This window comes from Accipiter gentilis, chromosome 21 (assembly GCF_929443795.1).
Source record: "Accipiter gentilis chromosome 21, bAccGen1.1, whole genome shotgun sequence".
In the NCBI taxonomy this organism is placed as follows: Eukaryota; Metazoa; Chordata; class Aves; order Accipitriformes; family Accipitridae; genus Astur; species Astur gentilis.
This window is the reverse complement of record NC_064900.1, coordinates 2,575,540-2,599,461: the sequence shown is the minus strand read 5'-3', so window position 1 is coordinate 2,599,461 and position 23,922 is coordinate 2,575,540. Positions and strand designations below refer to the sequence as shown.

Genomic DNA, 23,922 nt, shown 5'->3' with positions numbered 1-23,922 from the left:
AGTAATGTTCCCACATGACTTGGAGAGTAAATACTATGCAGTATTGAAATAAATTGTTAATAATGTATGCTCTCTTAAAATGGTTAACGTAACATAACTGAAGACTCTCCTCCTGATAAGCCTCTCTACTGAGCAGGAAAGTGAATGAACTTCACAGACTATTCTGTTACCAAAAGCAGGATATGTCAAATTATTTAGTTAGAAAAAACATCAGGACTAACTTAGATGAAACTGAACACCAAACTGTTTAATTACCGGAGGAAATACAAGCACATTAATTTATCTTTTTCTTTTCCCTGCTCCTTTGCAAAGACTAAAACTGTTTTTATCTAATTGATAATCTCATGGCTTTCCAGGACAATTAAGTTTCATTACATCGAAAAATGATATGCAAAATTAAATAAAGCACTTATGTAAAGCCACAAAAAATGGCAATACACTTGGAGACGGCTCACCTAACTAGGAAAATCACCTAGGTTTTTCAAACCCAATTACATCGACAAGATGAAAATAAACTATTTAGAATTCCATTCTATGGGTAGAAATAAAAATCACAAACCGCAACATTAGCTCTGAGAGTATTTCTGTCATACCTCCATCACTGTATTTTTACGCATTTGTTCAAGAAGATCTTATATGATGCATTATATTTTTATAAAATAGGCTGTTATCACTGCAGCATTTGAAAGGAGGAAAAAAAAAAGCTCTATGCACGAAGGAAACTCTGTTTTCAATGAAAAAAATCGAACACTGAAGTTTGTCAGAAATCATTCTGGTCACTACAGTAGAATAAATCAGGACGGAATCTATTAAATTGTGTCGCATCACCTATAAGCTCTGTAATTACTTTGCATCACAATGCGATTGCTTCATTATCTCGTAACTATGTGCAAGAACACTTGGGCATTCTCTTGGCTTCTTGTTTCAATATAAGCAGCTCTATTTTTCCTGTATGTGCATAATGTTTTGGGATTCCCAAGTTTGTCAATCCAGGCTTTGTTGTCAGTCAGTACTAACAGACACAGCGGAAGTGAGTGACAGAAATTCTAGAGCCTCCAGCAGCATCTGTACTTACCCTGTTCATTGTTCCCTCCATTTAACAGGAGTTCATCATTCTGTCTTTTCATTTCCGTTATATACTTAAAGGCCTGATCCAGGATCATGTTCTTGCTCTTTAAAAGAAAACATATATATAAAATTAGGAGAAAGGTCTATCATTGGTAGATCCATTAATGATGAGATTGCACTTGCTCCAAGAGGTCTCTACCTTAAAAATGTGCTAACCTGAATGATTCTCTGAATATTGTTGGGTGGTTTTTTTTTTGTTTTGGTTTGGTGTTTTTTTTTGTGTGTAGGTTTTGTTGTTTGTTTTTGGGTTTTTTTTTAGATGAACCACAGGTTTCATGAGTGATATTGACCCTAAAATGCCACCAGTTTTTACAGAATAACATTTTCAGTGCTGCAGCTGACATTTTCCGATGCCTGAAGCTAGATACTAAGGCCATGGAACCCGAACAGCAAGCATAATTTCTTGCTGAGCAGCCTAATAAACATATACATCACATGAAACCTCCAGGATACTGCCTTGTAAATATTTTATTAGGAAAGAAACAAACACGGAACAATTATCCAGGGAGGTGTATGCATAATTTTGAAAGTAACATGCTGGAGAATATGGGAAGAGAAAATATGCCATAACCCCTCCACCATCTTCCTTTTATGAAACTGTGCTTATTCTGCCTGCAAAACCCCTTGTTCACTTCCTAATTTCTTCTTCTACTGTTCTGTAGGAGCAGCCTCTGCGGTAGATTGCCCTGTCTTGAAAAAGATGCTTCTGTGCATCAACTTCAAACCATTTGTCTTGCTTCATATTTCACAAGGAGACTGTCTTAAATTACTATTATTATTTCACTTTCTGACTTGCTTTCATCCCATTATATGAAAGATGACAAAAATAAGCACGCACGCAATTTTATTTACATCTTTAGGACATTAAGTGATCACCAGCAAAGGGCTGAGAAGGGATTGGAGAATGACCTGAAAAATGATCTTGCTTAACCCATAGCTTTCCCCACTCAGGCGTCATACAGACTACATTAAACAGCATCAGTAGAAAATGACTTGGCAAACAGGAGTTGCACGACGTAACCAGCAACCCACTGGCCAGATCCAACCTAATTCTGCTTAGCCTGCCACCCCTCCTACAGAGGAGAGGGTGAACAGCTATCCATCCGCTCAACGCAACAGGGCAGGCGGCAGCCGAGACAGGATTTTTACCTTCTGTTGTTACGAACGTTCAGGCACCCTAAACGACAACTTTAGGAAGCTGTGAATCAACCGCACAGGCAGACATCAGCAACCTGACCAAATTGCTATAAGCAAATTAGTCCAGCTTATTACCTGCTCAAAAATACCGTATGTGTGAATCGAGGAGAAAATCGGTCACATGTCCGACTCGTACCATTTCATTCCTTTAGCAGTCATACGCAACACTTTCAGATAAAAAGCTCAAAATCTGTGTAATTACATTCATGTGACCCTGCACTTCCAAAAAGAAAAATTCTACTACAAATAATTTTTTAAATGCTAATAACTAGTAATATTTTCAAGCATATTAATTCAGACAGCTCTGCCTTCTTCCTAAAACAAATAGCAAAATAAGTACTTATACTTCTACAGACAAGCAAACACACAAGCATTTTATAGGAAACTTGTATGAACCTCTGAATAGACACTCACCTGCTTAAGTGCTGGAGAGCAGGGAATGAGTTCTCCAATTCTGTTTATCCCAGCATTAATCTTCTTCTTTCGATGTCTCTCCACTAAGCAAAAATAATATGTGGTGTGTCATCTGGTTGGGCAAGTCAGCACAACAGCAGCACAACTAGTACCAACATAAGGGCTCATAAAGACATTATTTCGTGACGTATTGGATCCCTTAGTAACTTGAGAGAGGAAAAAAATTCCTCTAAAGTAAACCTGAGTTACTGAATTAATACTCAGTGGAACCAAGAGCTGTAACATACACAGCAATATCTTTAAAAGGTGGGGGTGTTCTGGACCCCTTTGTGGAAAAGAGGAGTTACTGCAACTCAGAATTCGTGTTTTGATAACGCTTTCTAGCTGAGTTTTATGACACTCTCTTCACAAGGCAGATTGATTAAATTTAGGCATACAGAAAGCAAATGAACCAAGATTACGGAAAGAGTCAGTTTCAGATTTGGGAAGGAAATATGTATCTCTTAAATACTAATGTCAAGTTTAGCACCAAAAGAGAAATAAATTAGATTTTACCAGTTTTCATTCTTAATTTTAAATTTATATTGGTGGAGCAGCCAACACTGAATATAGCTGAAGCTCTAGGTATAATGGACTATCGGTTACACTTTTTTATGTTCAAAGGTGTAATTGTTCCACAAAGTCTAATTATGACTGGGAGTAAAGAAAATATTGAATGAACAGTATTTCCAGTGAATTACCTATTTTGGAGAAGGTCAGAAAATACTTTATTTACAGTCCTCTAGTGACATCATTTACCTCTTCATGAGGCCTAAACATTGGCGCAAAGGGTCTACACTACAACTCTAGCAGTGTAAATACCTTGGGGCATGTTTTTTTCAGACAGTATTGATCTCTGTTTTCCACCCACCAGTCAGCTTCTTTCAAAAATAGTTCACTCTCATGTAGCTATTTTTTTGACTGAAATGTTTTGGTGTTATATGCAAACTAAAACTATTAAATGCCTTTTTCCCAAAGAGCCTGAAAAAAAATTCTGTCGTAGCTTTGTCAAGATTCAAATCAACGTATTGTTTGTTCATTTTGCTGAGTGGTTTGCACAGCTGGGCTGCTTTTGGTGGCACACAGAAACACACAGTGATCCGCAGTTGATTGTGCTCCTTTACAAAGGATATATGGATTTAATTTAAGGAATTTTATTTCAATAGTCTGTCACTTCAATCTACATTTCTCAAACTACTAAATTATTTTTTGTATTTCAGGACAGACTGGTGGTGTTGACAGACAGGCCTAAATACACTAAACGCAGCAAGATAAAGTCTCTTCTGCAAGAAATTTACCATATAAATCAGAGCAGCTGTACAAACTTTAAAACACGTGATCCTTGGGACTTAATTTTTTATGTATCTTACTAATACATACAGGTATCACGGTGGTTATTACAGTTAGTGTAGTGCTATTCCTTTGTTTTGATAAGATTTTCCACGCTCTACTCAGCTTGTCAGATATTAATGACTAAGCACGCTACAGGGCTGCAGGGAGCTTGTCCCCACATCTTGCAGAGTTCAACCCAGTAGATGAAGACTTTGGAAAGCTATGGGCATGTAAAACAGGAACTGCGGCAATCTTAGCAGTAAACTTGGTAAGACTATTTCCTGATACTTCTTAATCCTTAAGAAATTGGCCACAACCTGGGCACAGCCTGACAAGCACTATATTCCACAGCCTTCACATGGAAACTACTCGGTGTTTTTTTCCAGTTGAGTTTGTGAGGACCACACAATAGTGCTGTTTAATAAAAGAACTGGAGTCAATTTCTTAGGTTAAACCAGGCCAAAAACCTGTCAGACTCTTCCCCAGCCCATCTTTCTGCTGCTACTTGTAGAAGATGCCACTGGAGCTAGACACTAGTCGCTGCCCGAGGGATGCGACTCCTGCAACATACAGCCGGTATTTGCACAGGATTTCTGGGATGGCAACATCCAGGTGGGTGCCTCAGGGACAAGCTACAGGAATATTTCTCATCCAGGGAACCTCTAAAGCTCTGTAATCTTGTACTGCGGAAAACAGTAAACTAGAAACAATCAAGAAGCCCTTCTGCACAGATATTCTATACAAGGTCACAGAAAAGTGTTTGGTAGGGTAGGGTATTTAAAGTGTAGTAAATTCCTACAGAGGAACCTTCTCCATGCAAAATACGTTTTACTAGTTCAAAGCATCTGTGCTTATTTCCAGACCGAACAACAAAGCATAATGTTCCTACCTGCATTATGTGTCTCCCGGTTTTTCTTTCTGTGAAGCATAAAGGGAAAACAGTGATGTGAAACAGAAGGAAAAAAATCTGCATACAAACAAATATTTTATTATTTCCATTACAGCTAAAAATACTAAATATTATATTCTGCTCTGTGAACAGGAACATAGTAGAAAGCACACTCACAAGAACTAGTCTTAGATATTGGTATTAAATAGTTTCTAACAAAAATCCATTTGTGTCCAGACTTAAATCAATTTCAGTGTAACAAGGCACAGCATAATACTCCATTTGATTATTGTTACATATTTATAAGGCAGAGCTGGATTTTTATGTTTCTGTTCAGCGACAACTATTACACTATTTCCAGTGTTCAATAAGGCCAAATATTAAAAAAAGTGAGTTCCATTTCTGACCAACAAGGTAGTTAAGCCTTTGTTTGAAATGTTGCTTTTACATTCACTGGATCAGTGAAACAGGAAAAAATGTTACCATGCAAATTGATTTTTCCAGACACGTTACCTTCAAACACCATACCTTCTGGTATCAAACATGCTTCCTTTGTGTGAGAACACAGAATTACCATTCCTCTGCAGTTGTTGTTCTTTACTGCCTCAAAATTTTGTCTAGGTATAATTTGGGCATGTGGAGGTTGTCTTTGTTTTCAGATGTTCACCTGGGATTTCTGGACTGATGACAACCAGGTCAGAATCACTGTGCAATGCCTCAAATTGCTTTGCTGAAAGTCAATAAATCCCAAATGTGTACTCTACATATATAAATCAGATATGTACTGTATACATGCAGTAAGCCAAATACTTTCAGGAAGTACAGTAAAGCAAAGCACATGTTTTCTGGAAAAAGAAATACTCTGGGGTGGGGGGGCGGGGAAATCCTTCAAAATATTTATGTCCAGCAACGCACTCTCAGTCTAGGCATTTGGCTAGAGTATGCAAAAAGCAGAGTAGCATCTTCTGCTCTCCTTTCCCACTGTTACAGCACAGTCCAGATGTAACAAGGGATCTGAAGTGAGAACGCAAGATACATGTGGATGAGGTGTGATTACTATGGGGCATGTATCCTTTATGCTTTGTGTTGATAAACATTTATTTCTGGTAACTCACCAGAAGTAGTCTGCATCTAGAGTAACTTAGATGACAATTACAAGAGAGCAATGTTACTGCAGATGGTCAGACCTTTGGAGACATTTGCTAAAAAATAAGGCCTAAAGATTAACATCTTCAAGTCAAACAAATGCTAACTGAAGCCTGCACATCTGTTCTACAACTATTCAAGAAGTGATGAATCTTCTGTTCATTGAAAACTTGTGCCACCAGAACAGGAATGCATTTAAACTATCATTTAAAATGGTTTCTTATTTTACAGTAAACAACAGTTCTCCCACTTACACCCTAAACAATCTTCTGCCAGTCAGAATTGATCATATATCCTAAATATGCACAGGAATATAAAGGCTGGGGAGACCCAGCTGCACTTTGATTCCCACTACCAATACAGAATCCAAAATACTCTACTAGTGAGGTAAGAAAGTCACAAAATCCATGAAGACTGAAAAAATTTCTGTAGGACAAATCAATGCTCTCTCTGAGCTTTTCTTATCATAAATCATATCCTACATGGCCACCTAGCCTTAAGATGAAAGCTGTATTTAACTAGGGACTGAAGGATTCCCCTACCAATCAGGCATTAGATCAACATGCTACTACAAAGGAATGAAAACCTGGAAAAGTTGTAATGAGCTCTGAGTCACTTTGTTACAAATTTTGGTCATAGTGTTGCTGTTCAACCTCAAAATGTATTTTGAGCTCCAGCAGAGATTTGAGATTTTAAGATCCAGATTCCACTGGGAGTTGAGGAAGAGATTTAAATTACTCTGTCAAAATGAGTATAGTGACCCCCCAATATCTACCGGGAGTCACCGCAATAACACAGGCTGCACTCTAACCGAGGTGGTGACACAGTTTTTACACATTGGAGTAGTCGGTGTAATAATCAAAGCATCTCCGTTGCCCAGGTAGACGTGTCTTCAACAAATAATTTGGCATAGACAGGGAAAGAGAGAAAGGGAGTTTTGCAGCCACAGTTCCCTAACTTTTGGATCAACCCTGGTCAACCCTCAGAACTTCTTGTCAATACCCTTACTGCCAAACTTTTAGCTAGAAACTTCATAACTGCGACATGACCGCAAACTACAGAACCACAAAATAGTCATTTTCCCACAGAAACTCACCGATGTTGCTTCTTAGTAGGTGTCTCATTTTCTGTCATCTCTGGCATGGTTTCGGAGAAGAGAGCCTGAAGAAAATTGTGGAAGGAATTAACAACTCCTGCACTCTTCTGAATTCTTAGCATACGACATTCATTACATTGTTCTGCCTTTGACCACAAGAACAGGGCCACACTACGATGTACGCACAAGTCCATCACCTTGATGTAGAGCAGCTGGTCATATGAGCATTAAAAATGAAGTATGTTACCTATCAGGGTGTGTTGTGAACCCCTGCCGCCTATGACAAATAGGTTTCCACTTCCTCAAGTACTTTAAATATAAAACTAGGTATAATCCCAACTACTTTAAGGGAGCAAGAAAGAAAATTAGAGTATATGATTGTTTTTTGAATGGGAGGAGGTACAGCTGAACTCTCTTTCATCAGCCCTTCCTAACTGAATATGCATTCAATGCCCAGTTCTACATAAATCAACAATGCTAAACAAAAAACAAGCTACAATGAGGACATTTTATTAAATACAAATTTAGAGTGCTATTAATGTAGCAAATCACAAAACTTGCTATGGGATTAATGTACAGCTTAAAATGGCTAAAAGTGACACTCTATGCTCTCAGATATATAAAATTCAGTTAAAAATAAAGTTATGAAATAGTTATACACACAGCCTAATAAATTGTACCTAACTTGTCCTCAGCTTGAACATACCAGTAGCCTGTATTTAGACAAACAAAAACATTACAAAAAAAATAAACAAAAGATGAGATTAAGACAATGATGGTCAAATGTGTATCTACCAGAGGAATGAATTTTAGAGAGCAAGTAACATGAAGTATAGTGTAGAAGACAACAGGAAAAAAAAATAATCTGTTTTTTGATAAGGCTGAGCTCTGTATTTAGTTTCATGCTTCTGCTCATTCTCTCACCAACCAACCTGTTGTTCCAACTCTTCCCATGGGCCCTCAGACTCCTCGTGGCTTCACCTCTCCCTGGCTCCTCCTGGAAAGCTCATCAGCTTCTTTTAACAGGCTTCGTATCTTTAGGGTATGTTTTTGTTTGTTTGTTTGTACTGTAAGGAAGTGGGGGTGGCTTTTAATATAACTTTCAACACCAAGCAGTTCTTAATGTAAACCGAGCCTACTGTTACTGACACTGACATCAAAAAAAAGGAAAAAAAAAAAAATCATTATGAACTAGAAAACCAGCCATCTATAGAGCTCCCAAAGCACTGAAGCATACACTTTGGAAATGGCTGCGCGTGCACGTGCCTGTGCATATGTGTGCGTGAAGTTAACAGAAATAATCTTTATTGTGCCAGAACAGAACTCGGATGTGTTCTCCAGTCTTTATACTCTAAAAGGTTAATTGAATGTAGCGCTCTCGTTCAGTAAAGATTAACTGAGGAGAAACATTAGGGCTGATGCTGTTGACCACTCTACCCCTTCTTTAAGTACTTTGCCTATTCCTGTGAAGGCACAGGAAATGTTGGCAAACCATGAAGTAAAGCAAACAGGTGATATCCTGCAAATAGATCCAGCTTGGGGAACTTGAAGTGCCTGAAGTTTTCAGGAACCTAATTCAACACCTCCACCTACACAACAATGTTCACACCATCACAAAATTAGATGCAATCCCCCAAGACAAATTACAGCATTCCACCGCTCCACTGGGCGTTACATACAGCCTACATAAAACACAATCACCAAAGATTTCCCTAGCATCGCTTTCTATTTATATTTCTCCACAGGTTTTGCTTTCTCCATTCTCACTGACCATGCTCTGCATAAGTTATCTAAAAACCTGACAGAGCCAACGGAGTCCTTTACTGTGGGAGAAAGTAGTGGTGCAACTTCAGCCCTTTCATTCAGTCTCTTACAAATTACCTTGTGTTACTTCAACTTAAAAACAGATTCCTTCTCCTTTAAATCCATTTTGCTTAATTCGCTAACAATTTTATTTTTGTTTATACGTAGTAAGACTAGTCCAGTTGTTATCTCAGGTCCTGCAAGTTAGCGAACATTCACAACTCTGAAAGCCAGGAAATCCAGTTTTCCACCCAAATATAACAAATATAACTGTAACTTATCCCTCCTGTGTGTAGCTGGTGATGGTCAGTAGTACTTAACTCACTTACTCTAGATGCATTCATTGTATCAGGTGATGATGAAGGGGCTAGCTGGGAGAGTTTAGCAGGCATGCGATTCTGATTAAAAAAAAAAAAAAAAAGTAAATCTGGTTAGAGCCCAGCCATCTTTTACAGTATTGGCAACCAGAGAGATGCTCACACATACATACATTGAGAGACTGAGGTCAGCACACCTTGTTTCAGTGGGGTTTTTTCAGTTGTGTCAAAGCAGCCCAGCAGAATCTATATCCATTAAGGCTACCAGCAAAGACAGGAGAAACAGAGCAGCTAGCCAATAATGCTACGCTCTCATATATCCATCATTAAGACAATACCTTGTGTATCAGGTAAAATAGCTATTCAGGGTGTCATTTAACAGTATACAGTACTGTTTCTGTTTAGTAGGTAAGGATGTGAGCACAGAGTATGTGGATATAGTTCTGCTACAGCAAAGCTCACAAACATCATGCATATAAAAAGGAAGATGATGGATTGCATCGTGTGGCAGTCACGTACCCTGTTTCTTGACTTTTCTGCACCATCTGTAAGGACAGAGTTGATGTACCTGTTATTGGGCAGTACTAGACCACAGCAAGTATGCTAGCAATCAGAGCAAAAAGATTAAAGAGGTCATAATTTTGATGAACTTAGCATTTTTGAAAGACTAATGCATTCACCAAGCAACCATATTTTTTTTAATCCTGCAAATTTATACAATTTCAGAACCAAAGGAGTATTTCTGTATTACAGTGTATTTAATACAGAAAGCATTAATGTGAATTTAGATGGCTAGCTACCATGCAAGGCTAGATAAAGCACAACTGTATGAAGGTAAAGGGTGTAAAGCAGCACCCACCCACAAATAACCTTCCCTTAGCACAGACCCAGCTGTTCTGACTACACCTGCTTCTCCCTGCAGGATGTGTCCGGGTCACATCCACAACCCCATCTTCCCCCTGCCCTGAGTCAGAGCACCATTTCTCCCTCCCAACACGGGCTCTCCGTACTCCTATATTCAAGCTTCTTCTGCCCAGGGTCCACATCCCCTCAGCAAAATTCTTATTCCCGATAGCAGCATCCCTATCTCCCAAAGTCAATCTACGCAATTTTCCAATTGTCTTATTTCTTCCTCCTGAGCAGATGCCTTAAATGATTCAGCAATACATTGTATATGGTATTTGGGAAGATAGGCAAGGCCTTAGTGGAAGTTTGTGCTAAAATTTATTAATACAGCCTCTAACCAGTTTTCAATCCTGAGAAAATGGAAAGTCTTTATTACAACGTGTCAAAGACTCCCCATTTCTTTCTTCTGCCCCTGCACCCCCTTTTTTTTTTAATGATGCCACTAAGCTTCTTCTGAGTGATGCATTCCCTGCACATTTCAAGCCTGATGCTACCACATTGAGCGTATAAACCTCACAAACATAAACAGCTTTAAGTTTGTATTGGATATGCTTCAGCTCTACTGGGATATTCAGCCCATTTCATAAAGAAGGCAGGGCATAGGAATGCAATGAATATTATTCTAACTTTGCTTTACTGTGGAATTACTTTAAGTCAAGTTTATCAAAGTTTACCATTCAACGAATGTTTCCCCAAAAGTTTCAAAGAAGTTTTGTGGGACCAATAAGGAAAATCAAGGTTGTACACTTCATCTAATTAACCGGTTAATTTCAAGTTCTGGTTTTCTAGCTGAAAAGAGGTGCTTGAGTTTGTTAAACAGCACTTGTATACAACTCTGGGGTTTCTACTGATAGATTGTACTGTAAGAAACATGGTGAACCGAAGCCGTGTTTTCTCCTATTCTTATTCCGTAAGGACAAAACCTTTGCATTTTACTTGATACACCCCAAAGCAGTTAGAGCTGGCCATACAAGGGAGGTGGTATTCTTGAGAGCTGCTGAAAACAGGGGCTCTGTGAATGAAAAAAACCAAAACCCAAAAACCTGCCTAGGTGGACACTTCTGCGGGCTGAGGAACAATGTTTACAGTCTCCATTTCTTCCTCGCAGCTGTGGTTTCTCTTTACCTCTTCCATGTCAAGTAATACTTCTTCATGGAGAGATTCTTTCACCGATTCTTTAAAGCAGAAGACATGTATTTGCTTTATAAACTCAGGGGCAAATGTATTTTAAGTTCACTCATGAAATACACACACTTGACTCAGCTGAATATCTTCTGCAGAGAGAATGTAGCAAATTCCAAATTCTTTAGCCAGATGAAGGAGAAGCAATTCAACATTTGTATTTATTTAGTACCAAGGTTCCCTCGAGTTTTATATAGTTTATAGCTCTTACAATGTCAACCCGAAATAACCGATTTTAATTTAAATGCAATGTCATCCCCAAAAATGAAAAGATATTTTGTGTTCTAAAGACTTAAGTTTAACATAATTTAATCTCTTCCATAGTTCTAAAAAAGTAGGGTAGAAAACTCAAAACCAAGTTGTTTCAAAGTGTCTTCTTGTCTACCACCCATCTTTGCAGCTATTATTCAGCAACTTATTTTATGAAACCTTTTCTTCAATACATATGCACTCAGCAGATTTAACTTTCTAAGAAAAAGTTAGTTTGGATTATTTTATTTGACATTAAGTTTTCACTCTTTATTTAGGAAGTGTTTCCAAACTTAATACTCATTTGAAAAAGAAAATAATCCTTCCGATCTGTTATCTTTGGCTGTACAAAACAATCTTCCTCAAATTAGTAAAGGTAATCTATTCTTCTGCATGATGCAGAAAGAATCTTTTTAATATGCAGCTACACATATTCTGTAAAACTACCAGCAGTCCAAATCTTTCTTCTTCTTAAAATACTTCAGCAAGCTTATGCAGTTACATTGCTACAATCTCACATTTCTTACCGGTTTTGTACACCTCATGTAGTTAGCTGTGATTTACAGCTAATATCAATTCCAAGGCATAAATAATAACTACTCAAATGCTGTATTTTTTTTTCCTGCAAGACAGTGTCCTCTTCATTCAAGTGATTGCCGGAGCTCTCTTTTGCAGTCTTCCATGCATGTTTTGCAACAAGGCTAGCTTCAACCAGGGACTTAATCCAAGCTTTTAATCACAAGCAAGGTGCCCTTGAGATAAAATGACACAATTTACTGCCCTTTCTTTATTCTCCCTTGAAACAATTCTATTCTAGTTTTGCATTTACCTAATAAAATGATTGCAGGAAACAAAACTCGAAAGCTTACCTTTGTGATTGTTACCTATGTATACCAACTACTTTCGCCTACAGAACCTGTTAAAACTACTGTACAGGAAGTTGAAAAGGACTGTTTTTCCTGGTAAGAGTAAAAATCCCTTTGATATCTTTCAGTTTGGTTTCTGAAGAAACCAAGGTTTCCTTGTTACTGCACCGTGTCTCTTTATCCACCCACTCACAACAACAGCTGGGGCCACCGACCAAACTAAATGCAACCTCTCAAAAGACACGAAGTTCCCAGATGTTTACAAAAACCTGAGACTGAGCAGAGAAGGAGAAGTGCTGACACCGCAGGTAAGCGTCAGGATACCGCTCGGGTCTGTGACCAGCTCAGTAGCAGGTATGCACTGGCTGACCAGCTGGCGTCAGACTGGTCACAACATACACCACCTTTTGCCAAGGAAGATGTACGAGGGATAAAAGGGCAGGAGAGAGCTACCTTGACTTTTCACAGAATACACATTCCCAATGCAAACCAGCTGACGGTTTCCTAGGGCAGCCAGACTGTTCCCAGAGCTTCTGCAAAAGAAAAGAAAACCCAATGCCAATAAGCTAAAACTTGTTACACAAGCCACTTCTTTTTAAGGTGTCTGCAAATAACAACGGGTGGAAAACAAACTTCACTGCTTTTAGAGTTTTTTCTTTACCTCTTTTGTTTGTACTACTTAAGCTCAAATACATCAGTATTTTTCCTCCTGCTGACTTAAAGCAATAGAGTTTCAGTAAGGCTATTATACAAGAACATGCAGGAGAACTAGAAAGAAAACTTCCTCTTTTTTTTTTAATAACAGCATTGGAGGAAGAAGCAGGGTCATCACTCAAGTGATATTCCCTCTTATCTACATTATTTTTTGTTTTCGTTTATAAATTTTGTAATATTAAAGACATAATTGCTCGTGACCTTTTACTAACATGCAGTTTCAGGACAGCATAGTTGTAGGGTCATTTTGAGAAATCCTGACCAGATCTGCTTAAGAAACTTCAGGAAAAAAAAGAAACTTGCCTATTAATCACCTAAAGATCCACCTCTCATATTTATTCTTCTTGCTCTACCACTGTTGCCCCTCAAATCTTCCTAGGTTAGTACAGCCTCATTTATTTTTAAACCTTAGAGGAGGGGCAGAGAGAGAGAGATCATGTCTACTGAACCAAGTCTCTTACTTGCTGATGATGTTCTGAAAACTATTTAAGGACAGGTATCTCTGGACGTTTTGCATCCAGATGTGAGCTGCTGCCACCCTCACAGATTGTGCAGACAACCTTGGTACTACAGACTGAAGTGCCACACAGTGCTAGTAAAGGAAGATGCCTACACGAACTATCTCCTGGATGAATTGTTAAGTGGAAGCAGGCATTTTGGAGGTGAAGTGCTGTAGTTACACAATCAGTCCACAAGCTAGAATCACCAAGACCAGAGCTGTCACCCCAAAGAGTGTCCTCAGCAACTTCAGATCAAAATAAGGGAAGCATCACTGTTTTCTTTAGGAAATCAGAAAGCAATGACCAGGGAAATCCTCATGATCCCCATGCTCTTCATATATTTTGTTAAGATTCACAAGTTACCACATACCAATTTCATGAAGGAAGTGAGAAAGTATGAGGAACGTCTCTTAGTTGCAAGACAGTGCTCATCTCCCTGGTTTTCAATGCCCAGTGATCTGCAGTACACTTCAAAACAGAAAATTATTTTCAAATAGAAGATACGTATCTAATTATTTTATGCTTGACAAAGGAGTCAAGAAGTCCGTTCTGATGATGAAAGCTAAGTGGATACAAAGGGGACTGCAGACAACTGCCTCCTATAAATAGGTTGTCATCTCTATGTGGGTTAGGCTTCCTGTAGAATCACAGAATGGTTTGGGTTGGAAGGGACCTTAAAGCCCATCTAGTTCCAACCCCCCTGCCATGGGCAGGGACACCTTCCACCAGACCAGGTTGCTCAAAGCCCCATTCAACCTGGCCTTGAACACTGCCAGGGATGGGGAGTCCACTTCTCTGGGCAACCTGTTCCAGTGCCTCCCCACCCTCACAGTAAAGAACTTCTTCCTTACATCTAACCTAAATCTACCCTCTTTCTGTTTAAAGCCATCACCCCTTGTCCTATCACTACATGCCCTTGTAAAAAGTCCCTCTCCATGTTTCTCATAGGGCCCCTTTAGGTGCTGGAAGGCTGCTCTAAGGTCCATTAGATGACAAAGATTGCCTGTACTGTGGTTGAGGCTAAGCGTGCTACCACTCCGGTGCAAGAGCATCTGTTGGTGAGCCAAACCTTGCTGGCAGCACATTGCCTAAAAAAGAAATAATTTCTTTTTCCTGAAAAAAGCTGTAACATGTAAGTCATTGTCGTCTCTGAATACTGGGACCAAGATGATTATTTGGAACTCAGGAAGCCATCCACGTACAAAAGCTGTACTTGAAACACCACAGACCAACTGGACAAATGTAGAAGGTACAGCTTCATCAAGAGCCAGTCTAATTCTGCTTTCTGACATGACCTTATCTCCAAATAAAATCTCTATTCAAAGAACAGTACTTCATCACAGGGCTTGATAACCAATTTAGAATCAAAACATAAAAGCTTTCATTTTGGCCACAATGACGTGGTCAGAATACTATTCTCTGTTTCATTTTTTGCTTTTAACCTGAGCTCTTTTTTGTTCTGCAACTACAAAGGATCCTCACATAGTCTGTTTAATAAAACTGTGTATGGTCTCGAGGAGGTATCAAGTGATTCTCTGATAGCTACGCCAGACACACAGACACATGCTAAACTGAGTTGCTGCTCTCTCCTTAAGACCCTAACTAACAAGTAGCGCAAAATATCCTAGAACTGAAATGTGCAGGGCATCCAGAGAGTTTACGTGACAATTTTTTTAATTCATCTTTTCAGATGTAAGTCATTAAGTACAAATTAAGGTCATCTGGTCCAACCTCTCCCTGCCTAAGCCAGGCCACCTACAGCCAGTTGCCCAGGACCACATCCAGACGGCTTCCGAGTATCTCCAAGGATGGAGACTCCACAACCTCCCTGTGCAACCTGCTTTGGTGCTGGGTCACCTTCACAGTAAGAAAGTGTTTCCTGATGTTCAGATGGAGGCTCCTGCATTCCAGTTTGTGCCCATTGCCTCTGGTCCTGTCACCGGGCACCACTGAAAAGAGCCTGGCTCTTTGCATTCTTCCTTCAGGTGTTTATACACATTGATGAGATCCCCCTGAGCCTTCTCTTCCCCAGACTAAACAGTCCCAGATCCATCAGCCTCTCCTAAGATAAGAGATGCTCCAGTACCTTAATCATCTTTGAGGCCCTTCACTGGACTCTCTCCAGTATGTCCATCTCTCTTGTACTGGGGGACCCAGAACTGGCCACAGGACTCCTGGTGTGGCCTCACCAGTGCCGAGTACAGTGGAAGGATCACCTCCCTTGACCTGCTGTCAATACTTTGTCTAATGCAGCCCAGGATACTGTTCACCACCTTTGCCACAAGGGCACATTGTTGGTTCATGTTTAACCTGGTGTCCACTGGGACCCTCAGGTCCTTTTCTACCAAGCTGCTTCCCAGCTGGGTGACCCCCAGCATATATTGGTGCATTGAGTTTTTCTTCCCCAGGCAGAGGACTTTACCCTTGCCCTTGTTGAACTGCATGAGTTTCCTTCCTGTCAGCCCATTTCTCCAGCCTGTCGAGGTCCCTCTGGATGGCAGCACGACCTTCTGGTGTACCAGCCGCTCCTCCCAGTTTGGTGTCATCAGCAAACTTGCTGATGGCCCACCTGTCCCACCATCCAGATCACTAATGAAGATGTTAAACAGGACTGGACCCAGAATTGATCCCTGAGGTACACCGCTGGCCTCCAGCTAGGCTTCATGCCACTGATCGCCATCCTCCGGGCCCAGACATTCAACCTGTTTTCAACCCAGCTTTCCTTACGTTGAGATGTAAGCACATCAGCGTTCTGAAAGGCAACTAACAGTTGAAACCTGATGCACTGCAAAAGAAATTTTTTTCCTTGTATTAACTGCTTTATCAAATCTGAATGCTAACAGAGTTGATGAGTTACACTGCAACATATGCTAAACTAGCTACCTACATTTCCTTAGTTAACAAATTGCCCTTATAGCAATATAGGAAAATCTGTAAGATGGTTACCCTTCCCTACCATCCCACCTACTCCAAAATAATGCTGAAAGATGTCACCTCTCCCCCACTTCACTGGCACTCACACAGGAAGCCAGACAAGAACATTACTTCGACTTAAAATTTACTCTGCAAAAGGATCACAAAGAGACCCCCCACCCCCAAACAAGTACACTGAAACTGCTTTTGTTGGTACAAGGGTGCTTCGTGCAGTGGCAGTGCTGGCTTAATGTTTGTGGAAGTATGACCCGAGATGATGCCAAAACTAGTTAAACTTCTCCAACCACACAGGAAGCCTCAGAATTTACAGCAAGCAAGAGTCTTACGTAGAAGGATCAAGCATTTAAACTACAGATACATAATATTTAAGCAGCATTTCTGAATATCATGGATCCTCCAACAGTGAAAAAATGAACTGGTGTTCCTTCTCTTGTTGCTGATTTGGAATTGCTCACTGTTGGGCTAGCACCATTTTACCATTGTAGTAAATGAATAAGAAGGGTTGTAGGACAGAGCAAAAGGCAATTTCCAGCCCATCCAAGATTTGTGTTCAATCAATTTCTAGCTAACAACTTCACTGATGCATGAAAGCAAAGCAGAGTCCAACTTCAAAGGTCGAAGGCTGGCATGAATTAAGTGTCCCTTAAGCCAACCACTCATTACAGACGACGGATGCAGGCAGACACCCCAAATGGACAACGTTATTTTCACTTTAATCTTCAGTGATTTGCAGAAGAAACAAAACTTTAAAGTTAAGCTCTCCTCCCATAATACCTTTACACTGCTTTTAATAGTATCCGCAGCCTAAAGAACAATGTGTTCAATAACCTCCTCATGGCGCTGCCCACCACAACAACGACTTTCAGATCACAAGATCTGAGAAACCTGCATTTAGACCTAAAAGTTAATACATACATACTCTGATCATTCCAGCCTCACTAGAGATGGACCACAAAGGACTCATTTTGGTATCAGAGTACCGGCATGACTGAGATGTGCTTTTAGATGGCATTGATCTCACTTCATGGTCTTCATCTCGGTCAATTAACCTGACAGAAGTGCAGGTAACTGGGTCAGAAAGGCACTTGTTAACAGGAAGCATGAAACATTTGTAGCAGTCTGGTACTTTGTTCTTATCTGAATCACAATGGCACACAGCACAGCTGATGTAAAAGATTGCTGTCATATGTCATGGTTGCAGACGTAACTAATTCACTTTCAAAGCCTAATGCCATAGCTTTTCATACAGGAAACAAACCGAGTTTACAAACAAACTGAGTTTACACAAAATTTGTCAATCCTGTGCACACAGTAGAATTGCTTTTGTGCTTATTCAGAGCATGACAACAGTGCTACACTTGTGAGGTAAAATCAAAGTAAACTTTGGACACACAATATGCACATATAAAAGCTGGAACTGTATTTTAACCAGCAAGTTAGGTTAGCATTACACAAACCAGGCACTGCACAATGTTTCTTAATCAGGGAGTTGTGACTTTACACGTATTACTGCAATCCGAAACAAAGGAAGCCCTACTGCTCAACCGTTCAACCTGAGATGTTTTCACTCCACTTTCCAGAACACACACACACCACTCGCGTTATGATTGATACCCTTCAGAATAGGAGAACGTGTTCCTGAGGGATTTAACTTGAATAAAGGAGTCACAAAAATGACAGAGATGAAGAATGCTAGCACAGGAACTAAGTTATAAAGTGACCGGCAATACTACGGGTGAGCAGCCCTTCAGGCTGGAGACAAGTATAACCCTTCTTCAGAAGCCCGAGAATTATAACTAGACCCATTACGAAATGATTAGGAACATCAAAGCTGTCAGATGCTATGCATACACACGTTTTACATATCCATTTTCACTTGAACACCTGGTTTGTACACACAGCTAGCCACACCGCTGGCACTTTGATAATCAGGGCCAATGTTCAATATTGTTATTTAATTGAAAACTGTCTCAGCTGAAACAACGCGCTGTGATGCTTACTCACTGTCCTTTCAAAGCGGCATAGACTTCGTGATATTTTTTACAAGTTCTTACGATGCAAACAATGATGATTCACTGAGCATCCCTTTGTATTAAATGCTACGCTAGTTATACCTCCCCCCAGTCATGTGTCATTTACAAAGTTATTTTTAAGGCCATCTTGGATCCAAACACTTATTACAAAAACGCAAGCACTACTGTACAAAAATTGAACAACAGAACGGTTCTTGTCAAATCCAGCATGTCCCAGCCCTTGACTTCCTCATGTATTTATGTCTTTCTTCTACCCTGTGCAGTATCCAGCTTCAACCCATACACGGTATTAATTCACATCCAAGCTGGACATGATTGGTTACAACATCACACACCTTATGCCAACGCACTTTGCAAATTAAAAGCATGCTTGAATATTTGGAATGGAACTATTCCAAATCTCTTTGTCGCCTAATTCGTTATAGTTCAATATCTGGAAGCCGGAGGCGTTCTTATGATTTCAGCATATGGGGTGGGGGGGAATAACCACCACCACCACCAAAACAACCCACATAAAAGTAGCTCTTTAATTCCTCCCTTTTAAAAAAGAAGGAAGTGTCCTCTATGTTCACCCAAGAAGAGACCAGGTGAAAAGCAGCTGGAGTAGCTCGGCCAGTGGTGCAAGCGGAACACGTTTACTGAATTTTTGCCGCCTTTCTCATAAGATGTCTTTGGAATTTCAGACTACAGCTAAACTTCAGGTACAAACGCAGAGTCCGTGATACACACAGCAGGCAAGTGCCAGGCACACATCATGGCGCCACTTGAGTGACAGTCACTTCAGTCCGTCCCTGGTCAGCTCTTGGGAACACTACTTGGAAAACCAGGAATTAAAGCAGCAAAGCCACTATCAAGCACTTACATCCTAATTATCGCTTTGCAGCTGTCAGGCTCCTCCAGGATCCACCACCATTTTTCACCTACTCCATTAAAATCTTCCCATGTGTCCATAACCTAAGGGAATAAGTAAGTCTCTAAGGGAATAAGTAATATCCAAATACTTCAAAGTTTGCAACATTCTCATACTGCTTCATATACCCGATACGTTATTTTGAATACACGCATCTCAAAATCATGCTCACAACATGAGCATTTTCTAGGCTTATTTCCCATTCAATGACAAACGTATTTTCAGTTGTCAAATCTATTTCACCCCAAAATGTACCTATGAATTATTATTATGGCACTAATTGAAAGTTAAAATTAAAAATTCTAAATCCTTATAATAATATTTCCCCATAGGAAGTTTCTTCCTTCCTCTTTGTCCGATTACTGCACACAATTCATGACTGACAAACAATACTCTGCAGTTTGTTAAAGTGCCACACAATATAATCACGTAAATAAGATTGTCCCAATGCATTGTATATAAAAAAGCAAAGCTTAAATCATGCTTCCAAACCAAGCTATTACATTACCTGACTTCTGAATGCTTAGCTGTGCAATCATTAAGCTACCTCTGCTAAAAGTATTTAATAATTGTATGTTTGGCTGGAGTCTAATAGAAGGCCAAGCTATTATGTGAAAGGCAAAAATAAAGATGCGTGATTTTCTATGTGCTTATGGCCAGTGACTCAACACATCACTATTCCCTTCTTCTTCACCTTACTTCCACCTTTTCCCTGCAAACTTCCCTGGACAAATGACATCGTGTGCTACTGCTGTATTCAGCCACGTGTATGCTGATGGGACTCAGTTCACCCACGCTGCCTGTCACAAGGAGCAGGATTCTAGGTGCCCTGCCCTTGGTGTGAGCAATAATTGTGATCTTCTGCATTTATCAGATGTTGATTTCCACGAAACTGAAGACTTCAGTGTCTTTCTGTCGCTGGCAGATTTGACTCAAATTGGCCAGAGAGCTACAATTACTAGGTGAAGATTGGAATAGACAGAGCGTGTCCATAAGCCGCCTTTGCTTAGGAGACCAAGCTGAAAACACACCCAACAGGAAAAATCAGGTTTCCAGGGACCGAATTCTAAATAAGAAAAGCTGGACTTTTGCACTGTACTCTGAAGCTGACTAACTCCCAGGTCGAGATGTCACACAACAAGAGCACACAGAGGTGATGCACTGCACATTCTCCATCCTGCACTACGCCGAAAAGACGTTACGGTTGAGAAACCGTGCCCGCGTTTTGCTCTCTCCCAAGCTAGCTTTCAGAACGTCGATTGAGGGCCAAGGACCTCAGACCACCAAGATTTCAAAACGACAAAAACACCCCGGCTCTCCAAACCCCGACCGCCTTCACCTTTACGCTCTTCCCCGGCCACACACGCACCAGCACCTCCAGACCCCATCCACGCCGGGCAGGGAAGCTGCCAACCTTCACCACCGAAGCAACAAAACTTCTCCGGAGCAAAAAAAACAAAACCCAACAACCCGACCGCCACCACGGCGGCGGTGCCTGCAGAACACCCGAGGCGGGAAGATGGGTGGGCAGCGAGCAACCCCCACCACAAAAGGGCCGCCCGCACTCTTCCAACCGCTTCCCCTTCGCCTTATTTCAGCTCCCAAGTCCTTTCCCGGGCCGGGTCGGGCCCACACAAAGATTTCCTGACAGACAAAGGGGCCACCGGCCCAGCCCGGTGCTCCGACCGGCGGGTGAGGAGGCCCGAGGCGGCGGTCGGCGGTTCCCCCGTCCCGCCCTTCCTCCACCCCCTCGCCAGGCTCCCGCTCTGAGCCCCCCGCGGTAACGCACGGCACTCACAGGAGGGCTGGGGGGGCCGAGAGGCGGCAGCCCCACGGCGGGGACCATCCTCCGGGCGGACACCCCGTGTCACCCAGCGCTCCGCCGCTGCCTTCACTCACAGCTTCACTCCCCCCCCCCCCCCCCCCCACCTCCCTCCGCTCCCGCGCAGCCCACCCTGCTGCTCGCACGCCCGGCCGCCGGCAGCCAATCCGAGCGCACGGGTCGAGGTTTCCAAGCCAATCGAGAAGAGCGGGAGGGGGGAAGGGAGTTGCTGGCCACGACGAGGCGGGGCGGAGAGGGGCGGGGGCCAATCGCCACCACAATCATTGGCGGGGCGGTCCAATCAAAAGCCAAGAGAGGTTGAGACGGGCGTGCGAACCGTCAACAAGTTCAGGTGGCCGAAACAGGAACTGCCGGAGACCGGCACCTCAGCCGACCAATGAGAGGAGCGAGAAGGGGAGCACGGAGGGGCGAGAGGCGGGCGGAACTTCTTAAAGGGGAAGGCGGCCGCCGTTACCTCAGCGGCGCCTCAAACCGCCTCTCCCCCGGCCGGCGGGAAGGCGCCCGCTTCTTCCCTTCGGGAAGGGGAAAGGGAAACGGAAGGGAAAACGGCAGGTAAAAAAAGCGACGGCACGTGTGATTTTATTTATTTGTTTATTTTTCAGACGTGAAAATATTTTTCTGTCAGAAACGCGACTGGAGTGAGACGGCATTGAAGAGGAAAACTCTGCCAAGCGGCTGCCGGTAAAGGTTGAGTTTAGCTCCGAAAAGGAGGCCCTAACACTTATACACTGAAATACTGCTGACCCCCTTCCCCTGCAATCAAAGTTCTGGGGAGGAATTGGGATTTTAAAAACCCTTCATCCACCTTCCTCATTAATTAAATCAGAGCTTAAGAAAAGTGTTTTTTCTTCCGCTAAATTGGGGAGTCTGAATCATTAACAACTCCCCACTACCTCAGCTCGTCCTTCCTGCTAACACCTCTCTAATTCAATTCCTAGTCATAATAAGGTGGCGTCCTATTTCCAGCCTCAACCGTTTCCTTCCACAGATGTTCTGCAAGTTATTTTCTAGAACTCTTTTTAAATGTATCTTACCAGTACAAACTGCATCTTACCAGTACATCATCTCTCTGCTCATCTGTGGGCAATAGTGGAGTTGCAAAGCCTCTTCTTTCTGAGACAACCTGAAAAGTTAGAGCTGTGATGTTTAGGCTTTATGGAAAACGCAGATGCCTTTTTTCCCCAGAAAGCATCTTGTGTCCGTATACCTTCCTAAAATATTATATAATACAGAGCAGGGACAAGTTTCTGAAGCAGCTTCCAAGAACTTTGCTGCTGCTGAAATGAGTCATAGTGGCAATTAGATGTACACACCGCCCCCGCCCCCCCCCCCCCCCCAAAAAAAAAAACCAAACCCCTCACATTTCATTTTGAATAGCTGCTGCTTGCAAAATAATCTTGCAGCTGGTGTTAAGTGGATGACCCATTTGCCAGCTGTGAAGAAATTTAAAGCCCTAGCTGTTTTTGCAGAAAAATTCTAAAGTTACTGTAAATAGCAACTTCACAGGATAAAGTATAAAAGTAAGTGCACTTTTTCAGTTTTTGTGTTGTTTTTTTTAGTTCTGACACAACCAAATGGGAAGACAAATGAAATCTGAAATACCTGTGCTTTGTCAATTTATTCCAATATAAACTGAGTTACCCCCCCGCCTTTAAAGGGTAGTGTGCTTTTTCAGTGAAGATTTTCACTAAAGAGGCACCCCCTGTCCAAAGCAACAAAACCAAGTTTACGTTCTGCAACCCTGTTGTGTCCTGGAGTGTTTGAGCTTGTGAATCTTCAAGCTACTCATACAGTTTTAGATATTGGAAATACAGTAGCAAAAATCCAGCAGGAGGCAAAAATATACTGGTGAAATCATATATAATAGGAAATTGTTGAATAGCAGTAGCCTGTTTCTGGTAGTGAATATAAACCAGTAATTATATGATGACATAGCTTAAAAAACCCAAAATGCCTCAACCAACCAACCAAAAAAACACCAGAACCAAAAAACCCCAAACAGGTTTTGCACCAATATTTAGAAAAGCTTTAGACTGAGTAGATGAGATGATTTGCTGTTAGTGTGACAGGTGAAAAAGAAGAGTTTCTGCACCTTTATTTTGAATAGTCTTAACCAAGAACAACTCAAGTGCGATTTTTTTTGAATGAAGGCATAATACTCGGCTGTCATGCAGGTTTAGATTCAATCATTTAGCAAACAGTAATGGCCTAAGTCTGTATGATGTGATACAGCAGCCGACAGAAAGGCCATCAGAAGAGAGGTCAGTGCATCTCTCCCCAGGTACAGGAGTTTCTTGGACTGTGGGCCATATACACGCAAGTGAGTGGAAGAAAAAGCTGGCAACTCACTTCACAGCCTGGACAGCTTGAGATGGTGTTACCACAAAGCCTGTAGGCAAAACAGTAGTAAAACTAAGTGCTTTT

At 41.3% G+C, this 23,922-nt stretch overlaps 1 protein-coding gene across 11 annotated transcripts in view; it reads right to left on the bottom strand.

Moving 5' to 3' along the window:
* The window catches only part of USF3 (upstream transcription factor family member 3), a 35,569-nt gene extending 14,009 nt beyond the window's left edge, over window positions 1-21,560 (bottom strand). For 8 of the 11 annotated variants that reach the window (XR_007509067.1, XR_007509068.1, XR_007509070.1 and 5 more), the window contains exons 1-5: window positions 21,454-21,560; window positions 7,242-7,306; window positions 5,000-5,028; window positions 2,740-2,822; window positions 1,076-1,172 (exon numbers count right to left, since the gene is read on the bottom strand). Coding sequence is in view for 4 of the 11 variants with exons in the window: in XM_049824664.1 (XP_049680621.1) it covers window positions 1,076-1,172; window positions 2,740-2,822; window positions 5,000-5,028; window positions 7,242-7,306; window positions 21,454-21,501 (322 nt within the window). In the remaining 7 variants the exon portion in view is untranslated. Of the gene's footprint in view, window positions 1-1,075; window positions 1,173-2,739; window positions 2,823-4,999; window positions 5,029-7,241; window positions 7,307-8,173; window positions 8,309-9,373; window positions 9,443-9,880; window positions 9,922-21,453 lie in introns of those variants that run through there. The other 3 variants (XM_049824665.1, XM_049824666.1, XM_049824667.1) reach the window with 3 other exon arrangements.
* Between the last annotated feature and the right edge of the window lie 2,362 nt (window positions 21,561-23,922).